The 7,373-nt window shown below is 52.5% G+C and overlaps 1 protein-coding gene across 2 annotated transcripts in view; it reads right to left on the bottom strand.

Moving 5' to 3' along the window:
- Positions 1 to 346: 346 nt before the first annotated feature.
- The window catches only part of NEURL1B (neuralized E3 ubiquitin protein ligase 1B), a 35,815-nt gene continuing 28,788 nt past the window's right edge, over positions 347 to 7,373 (bottom strand). For both annotated transcript variants that reach the window (XM_075056643.1, XM_075056642.1), the window contains 3 exons: positions 6,267 to 6,974; positions 5,175 to 5,300; positions 347 to 4,338 (listed from right to left, as the gene is read on the bottom strand). In XM_075056643.1, the coding sequence (XP_074912744.1) occupies positions 4,094 to 4,338; positions 5,175 to 5,300; positions 6,267 to 6,974 (1,079 nt within the window). In that variant the 3' untranslated portion in view covers positions 347 to 4,093. The remainder of the gene's footprint in view (positions 4,339 to 5,174; positions 5,301 to 6,266; positions 6,975 to 7,373) is intronic.

Genomic DNA, 7,373 nt, shown 5'->3' with positions numbered 1-7,373 from the left:
CTTGAGACGGTGCAGGTTGGATGAGGAATTTGGGGCGCTTGGTGAGGGCATCTGCCACAGGACCTCCCCACCTCTAAATACACCCTGCTTTTACTGCAGTGGCCGGCCAAACTTTCAAGGGTTTGCAAGGTTAAATGCACCAGGAATCCCCTCTGTGCAGTGACCTCCCAGGAGCAAAGCAAAGCTCACGCAAGGTATTTAAAGTGCCTAACTTTTTTTTTCAAAGCAGAGGTGCCTGAGCTGGATGGAGGTGCCTTGCCTCTGTGTATTATTATTGCCGTGCCTTGGAAATAATGGATTTGCTCACCCTCCAGGTCAAACACTTTTAAACTTCTGGGAGCACTCTTTACAAGCCAAAGTTTTATTTGTTTCATAAACAAGTAAAATTATATTAATGTAAAACAAGTAAATGGACAAAAGTAAAACACACAGCACTGAACACAACGCTATAGAGCACTGACATGTAGAAGTGCAGTTCCCTCCCTCGTGCGATGCCCTCCCCCCCGCAGTCCCCCAAATGATTTGCTTGAAAAGCCTAATACAGAGGTCCAAAATCTGATTCAGCTTAAACATGATGTACAGGTCACAGTATTGAATCATAGTATTGAATCATAAAGGTAACGATAAGAGAGTAACTGTCTCGGAAAGGGGAAGGTAAAAGAGTTCCCCCATGTCTTCTTTTTCTTTCTTTCTTCCTTTTTTTAAATTTTTAAACAAATAGGTTAGGAGGAGAGGGGGGAAAATCCATGGAAATAAACACTTTTTCACTCCAATATATATATATAAAAAAAGCAGGATTCTCAGTGAACACAAAATTCTATAAAACTACCATTGATCTGTGTTGTTTTCTCCCCCTCTTTTTTTTTCTCTTTAAAAGTTGCTTAAAAAGGATAAAAAGTGCACAGACACCCTTATAAGGCACAAACAGATCTTCTGTACAAATCATGTATCATCGGACTGTTTAAAAAAAATAGCAATACAAGTACTAACAATTAAATCTGTAAGAGGCTACCTTTTCCTGGAAATTTTTTTTTTTTAAGAGGCCTATTTTGGAAAATTCCTGTTGCTCTCGGATAGGCAGGGTGACACGTCCACTGCTCTCACGTCCCCGTCGCCGCACGGCCGCGCTCTGGACCCTGACTGAGCTGGCTCCCTCACTGGCCCCGCTGGATGCTGCCCTTCTGGAAACCGGTCTCGGCTGCTACAGCAAAAACTCAACCTGTGCAATGTGCCCTGAACAGCTCAGACGCAGCCTGGGGTGGATTCAGTATTTCTCCTTGCTGGCTTAAAAAAGAAAAAGAGCTACACCAAAAAACCCCACCCCACCCCAGGTATGCAATTAGGCCCGCTCATTGAGGACCTGAGGTGTCAGCCAAGCAAACGGGCTCCGCTCTGCTCGTGCTCTTAGCTGCGTGCAGCCACCAAAAGGGACGGGGCACCCCTGAAACTGGGACAGCAGCCCCAAGGACGGCTGCTGCCGTTTGCTAGCCCAGACCTGATCCAAGCTAGCATCGCTCGCTGTGGATTCAGAGAACCTTCCTTGAATTCCTCATCATGCAAAGGCTTCTCACCGCAACCCGTTCACCAGGCAGGCGCTGACCCACCTGCCCTTTCATTTCACGCTCACGTACTTGGCCATCGTCGTGCTCTTAGAGCTGTGCCCACTGACTGCGGCCGGACCCTGATCTGCAAACGCGGGACCGGGGAGGTCGCTGCGAAGGCAATGTCCGCGGTCCCCGGGCGGAGGGCAGCCTGGAGGTCTGGGCAAGGCTCCAGCTGCGGGAGAGCTGCCTTCGCTGCCTCCTTTTGCAAAGGTGTAAGCAAACTCACGCCACGGTCGCAGTGCCTGGGGCTCTGCTGAGGGGCTGAGCACGCTCGGCGGCGGCACAGCCAGTGGCATCGGCCGAGTTTCCAAAAAGGGCGCTGCAAAGCCGGCAGGCTCTCGTGCCCATGCAGCAGGGCAAGGGGTGAGAGATCTCACTCTACAGCAGCCTCCCACCTATACACTTAATTAAAATGTTAATTAGCTCTTCAAGATTAAAAAAAAAAAAAGCTTTTCTCCGTGCCCTGTTTGCTGGCAGCCACAGCCCGCTGTGGGAGGAGGATGAGCTGCTCCCCTGGGTGTGCTCTCCCTGATGGCAGAGCGGGGCTGGGACGGGGCTGAGCACCGGTCGGTAACCAAGTACGGCACCGCCGGCACCACCAAACCACCACCCAGGCAGCAGCGCTGCAAGAGGCGGCGGTGCACCCACAGCTACCGGCACCTCGGAGGAGAGAGTGAATGGCGAGGTGAGATGACAGACACTGACAACGTCAGGCTGCCCCTCTGTGCCCAGAAGCCCTGAAATGTACAGGGGTTGCTATTCCTTTTTTTCTTTTTTGGACTAAAATGTGGTAATCCCACCTTTCTGAAGAAAGCCGTTCTTACACGCTTGGTGGCACATGGTGACTGAGCTAGAATGACACCAGCCCCTCTCTCATCCTCCCATTTGCATCCTCTCTCTTCCCATCTCTATGAACCTGGACCAGCTGGAAGTGGCCAGGCGCAGGCTGAAGGACTGCAAAGGAGCCCTGTAAGTGGGCAGGGGGCAGGGGACAGAGAACGGAGGGCAGCTCCTGCTGGAGCAGCAGGGAGGAGGACACCAAGCTCCTCATATCAGCCCCAATGCTGCATGTTCAGATGCTGCCCAGCTCATCCAGGTTGCTGCTGCCTGTAGCTGCCTAATATCACAGCTGAAACCCATTTACCTTTTAAGTCCCAACATCTAATAATAGACCCAGAGCCTTATTCTTTCCTCCTCCCAAATAAAGCCAAGTGAGACAGATCCCTGTTCATCTCAACAAGTTCCCATCTACTGTTGGGACCCAGTGTCCAGGCAGCTGGGAGCTCTGCTAGGAAACCTAGAAAGGCGTGAGCAAGAGCAGGTAAAATCAGCACATACACAGTCCCCAGAAAAAAAAGTGAGCCTGCTGGGACTGGGTCAGAAATGAATTTCTCACCACAGGCTCCAAGAAGTCCCTGTGGTGGGTCGGGAAGAAGGCTGAGCCCTGCCACGGCACTGGCTGCAGGGGAAGGGCTAGGGGAGGCGAGGCGGGCAGGACGGCATGAGACAGCAGCTAAGTCGCCTGCGAAGAGGAGCAGAGCAAAATGCAGGTGCATGTCCCTGGAGGTGACAAACACCATCATCGTAGACGGTGGTAGCCCCGTGCTTTTTCCAAGCCAGGATTGCAGCGTGCCCATCCTAACGCCCCTCTCATCCACAGGCTGCAAGTTACGGCTTCAGCAGCCAGACATACGGGCAGTGCCTGAACAGCCCATCGCGGCTGCCCGCTGCTCCACCGCTGCTCCGCAGCAGTTGGGGTTGGCTGGGGCTCTCAGCGGGCTCATGCTCCCCACTGCTACCCCGTGACTGCTCCCTGGGTCTCAGCCTCCCTGGCGAGAAGTCCCTGCTCTGCCACAAAAAAGCAAAAGCTGCTTTAGCTAAGTCCAGACCAGCTGCTCCACGTGCCCCAGAAGCCTGTTCAGGGGGGGCAAAACCCAAACAAGTGAGAACCTAGCTGTGCTACTATTTTGGCCTTAGCTAGCTCCCCTTATGTGGATGAGCATGACATTTCCAGATCAGTTTTGTCTACTTTGCCCTCCCACTGGGCCTTGTCCTAATTTTGTTCCACCACAGCGCAAGCACCCGGCAGCAGCCCAGAGCTGTTGGGGTTTCGGGGTTGGGAAGGCCAGTGGCACCTGGCACTGACCAAGTGGCAACCTCCCCTTCCCGATCCACACCACAGCAAGCCTCCTCCAGAGGAGGAAGAGGAAAAAAAGAGCCTTTGCATGGGAAATTTCTCATTTGCAGCTGGGTTGGGTCCAGACCGCGATTCCCCGGATTCGCCCGCGGGCACACGGCAGCCGTGCCTTTGGGCCCCACATGATCCTCAGCTCAATTTTATCCCTGAATTGTGCCCTACCAGTCAAATAAGGAAACACAGATAACGAGCCACTTGATAACGACTGACCAGCACGATAACCCATAAGCAGGGACGGAAAGGCATGGTTACTGCTAGCGGCGTTCCCCCTTCCTACAGCCCGAGCCGGGCGCTAAGGGCGGTATATTTTAATAACATCTTTGATGACCCGTCGGCAGATTGGGCAGCAGGCGTTGAGCTGCTTCTTCAGCTTAAGACCGCAGGTGTTGCAGAGGCACATGTGTCCGCAGGTGTAGATCACCGTGTCCACCTCGCTGTCAAAGCAGACGGTGCATTCCCCGTTCTTGCTGCTTGTTGGCTCCGGAGGGGGGAAGACAGGAGAGATGGGGGGGCTCAGGGGGGAGCTGGGAGCAGTCACTGCAAAGGAGGAGGAAGAACAAGGTCATTCAGTCACCAGGACGATGCACACCTGACAACGTACAATGCGCACACCCTCAAGTCAATTTTTTAAGGCTCTTCCTTCCTTAGTCATTGCCTGGTTTGTTTGGCCAAATAAACCCCAGCATATTCTAATTGGCAGCACAGGTACAGCTCCAGGCAGAGCCTGCCATCCCTTTTCTACAGATGGGGCAAAGAACAGCTTGCCTCACCTTCCCCAAGCAGGGCTGTGATTTTGCACACCCATTTCATGGTATGGGTGTGCAGAGCCCCGCTCTCCCCAAAGGAGCTGTGCTCCGTGCAGGGTGCTCTTGCATCTCACTAGCCACGCCGGGCGGCTGCGGCACTGCACAACGGCGGCATGTGCCAGGGATGGTACTGGGCAGGGCACCCGGGGCTGTCTGCCCGAGACCTAAACACCAGCACGTGAGCATTTACGTGCCATTTACGTGCCCATCCCTTCAGCAGTAGAGCCTTGGTAGTGCAGAATGCAGCAGTCTGGGTGCTGTAAGACCCCCAGACACGATACTGCACCCCCCTCTATTGCAGCACTGCTGCTGCAGCAAGGGCAGCCCCGCAGGGACCACTTCCATTAGACTGACAAAGTGGGAAGCAACACACAGCCCTTCTTCAGGCCGTGAAAAGCTTCCCACCACTTTGTGGTTTTTTTCCAATTATTTCTGTTGGCCTCGCAGGAGATGTAACATCTCCACCCTAACCTTGCCCTGCCATCTTGCATAGCATCGTCTATTAGCCCCGATTCCTGTCTCGGCGTAGCCGGCAGAGCCGGGTGCCGAGGGCTAGGCTCTCCTTACCAAGCGATGACTCTGAAGCAGACGACGACCTGTTGACGCTGAAGGCCATGTCCGAGTCACTGTCGTACTGTGAGCCTCCAGGAGAGCCTGAGGGAGAGACGGTCACTGGGCTGGACTGCACAGTGCCTGCAAACACAGGAGAGATCTGAGCCGTGGGGGCCGACAGACACCCAAAGCCCACCCAAAGCTAAATGCTCCTCAGCCCGGCGAGTCGCTCCCACCCAACGTGTGCAGGGTGCTTTAGGAGAAAGTCCAGCTGCTAGGTGCTGCCCCTCAGTAACAATACAGGTGCGCTATTTTGGATGTGACCTCCAGGGCCTGGACCTTGCTATGTCCTTGTATGATTTCTGTTCAGTGCTTAGGTGAAGCAAGCACCAGGTTATCTGACAGCCATCACTTGGGATGCAAAGTCACTTCCCCGCAGTCCCGATCTCTCCAGCAGCAGTGGCCTCAAGCTATCACTGTCTTACTGTCAGGTCAGGGGCAGCTGGGAAAGGGCATTGCTTTAAATGAGAAAAACGTGCTTTACAAAGTCATCAACATCTGCTTTTCTGACAGAATCCTTAACAAGAGGAAAGGAGAAGCACTGTAACAGGTCACCAGCAATAGATCAAAAGTGACATCTGATACCTGAGCTGTGGCAGTGCTTGGGGAGCGATTACAGTCCATCAGCAACACATGTGCTTAAACCAGAGCTGTGCTCACAAAAATCATCGCGCTTACCAAGACAGGAGTTTAATATCTGTTGGCTGGAATAGTGGGTTTGTAAAGAATCCCTTTTAAAAACAAACCCACTGAAAACCAACTGTCCCCCCCCCAGCCATCCCTGCCTCCCTACCTGCTACTTATTTTATCTCTCAAGTCTCATCATTTTCTGGGAGGCTTATATAGGCTGCATACATCTATGTGACAGCTACCATGTCTTGCTCACTCTTGTTTGCAAACACAAGGTGAGATCAGGAGCTGCTTACTCACATCGGTGACCACCCGCTAAAGGCAATGCTGAAAATGCAAACCTGTAACTCCCGTTCTGACCCTGGAAACGTCACCAGCCAGGTGCTCCCCACTATAATTTCTTTCGGCTGCACTTACCCAGTATTTTGAGCTGGTTGATTACACCGTGGATTGTAAAAAACACCCAGAGAGACTGTGAGGTGTCCACGCACATTAGCATTCCTCGGCTTGCTCCATTTACCCCGTGGTGCACCTCTCCATTCGGCAAGACCATGAAACTGAGAATGTCGCCGCTGTTGAGGACTGGGAACGCTCGGTAAACCACCCAGTACTCCTTGCGGTCCAAGAGGAAGTCCGGATCTGCTGGGAGCTCATTTGTCCGTAAAGTACTCGGATCACAAGAAGTGATGCCAAACGAAAGGGCCCCGTAGTACGGCAACCCAAGATGTCCTACTTCCACAAAGAGGCTTTCACCGATGTGCAAAGGCCGGTCAGAAAACACCAAAGTCCTATTGCTTTCTTGCCAGTTGGTGCATGCAACCATCCGGTCCTGAGAAAAGGTGATGTCAGGTCCACGGGTGGGGTGGAATCGCAGGTCTGTGTCCAGGAAGGCTGGAACCCCCTGGGCACGCTGCCGTCGGTTTGGGCAACAGGGGATGATGTGGTTGTCGGTTGCAAGTCCTGGTACCCGGCTTAGGTTTAGGTTTGCAATTTTGGCCACCACTTGGTTATTCTCCAGTTCGTTGTTATTGAAGTTGGCTGAATCATGGTTGCTCTGCGGAAGGCAAGTGCTGAGACGGGCAGTGCTGAGACGGGCAGTGGTCATGGTCTCTGCAAACATGCTATCTGTGAGATAAACCCAGTGATAAGGGACATTAGAGTCAAGATACAATTGCCTACTTTTACGGTTACAATTGTTATTAGTTCAGCCTACGGATTATCTGAATTCTGTTCCTCTGAATGGAAAAACAATGGAAAAATTAGCCAGAGGTCAACCACTAATGAACAGCTAGTGGTGGAGAGTCGCATGTGGAGCAGGCAGCAGGCAGAGAAACAGCTGCATCTTGGCACTAGCTGAGGAAAAACAAGTGTTATGAAGTATCCGTGTAATCTGGGAGCTCCTCACACTGCTGAACTGGGAAAAGTTGTAAACCAGTGTGGTCCTACAGCTTTCTCAGCAGATGGGTCTAATAGCTTTGCTCTGTAAAAGAAGGAAACGTCTCAATATCTTGTTGTCCAAAGGTC

This window comes from Buteo buteo, chromosome 24 (assembly GCF_964188355.1).
Source record: "Buteo buteo chromosome 24, bButBut1.hap1.1, whole genome shotgun sequence".
In the NCBI taxonomy this organism is placed as follows: domain Eukaryota; kingdom Metazoa; phylum Chordata; class Aves; order Accipitriformes; family Accipitridae; genus Buteo; species Buteo buteo.
The sequence above is the reverse complement of the archived record's forward strand: the minus strand, read 5'-3'. Positions and strand labels throughout refer to the sequence as shown.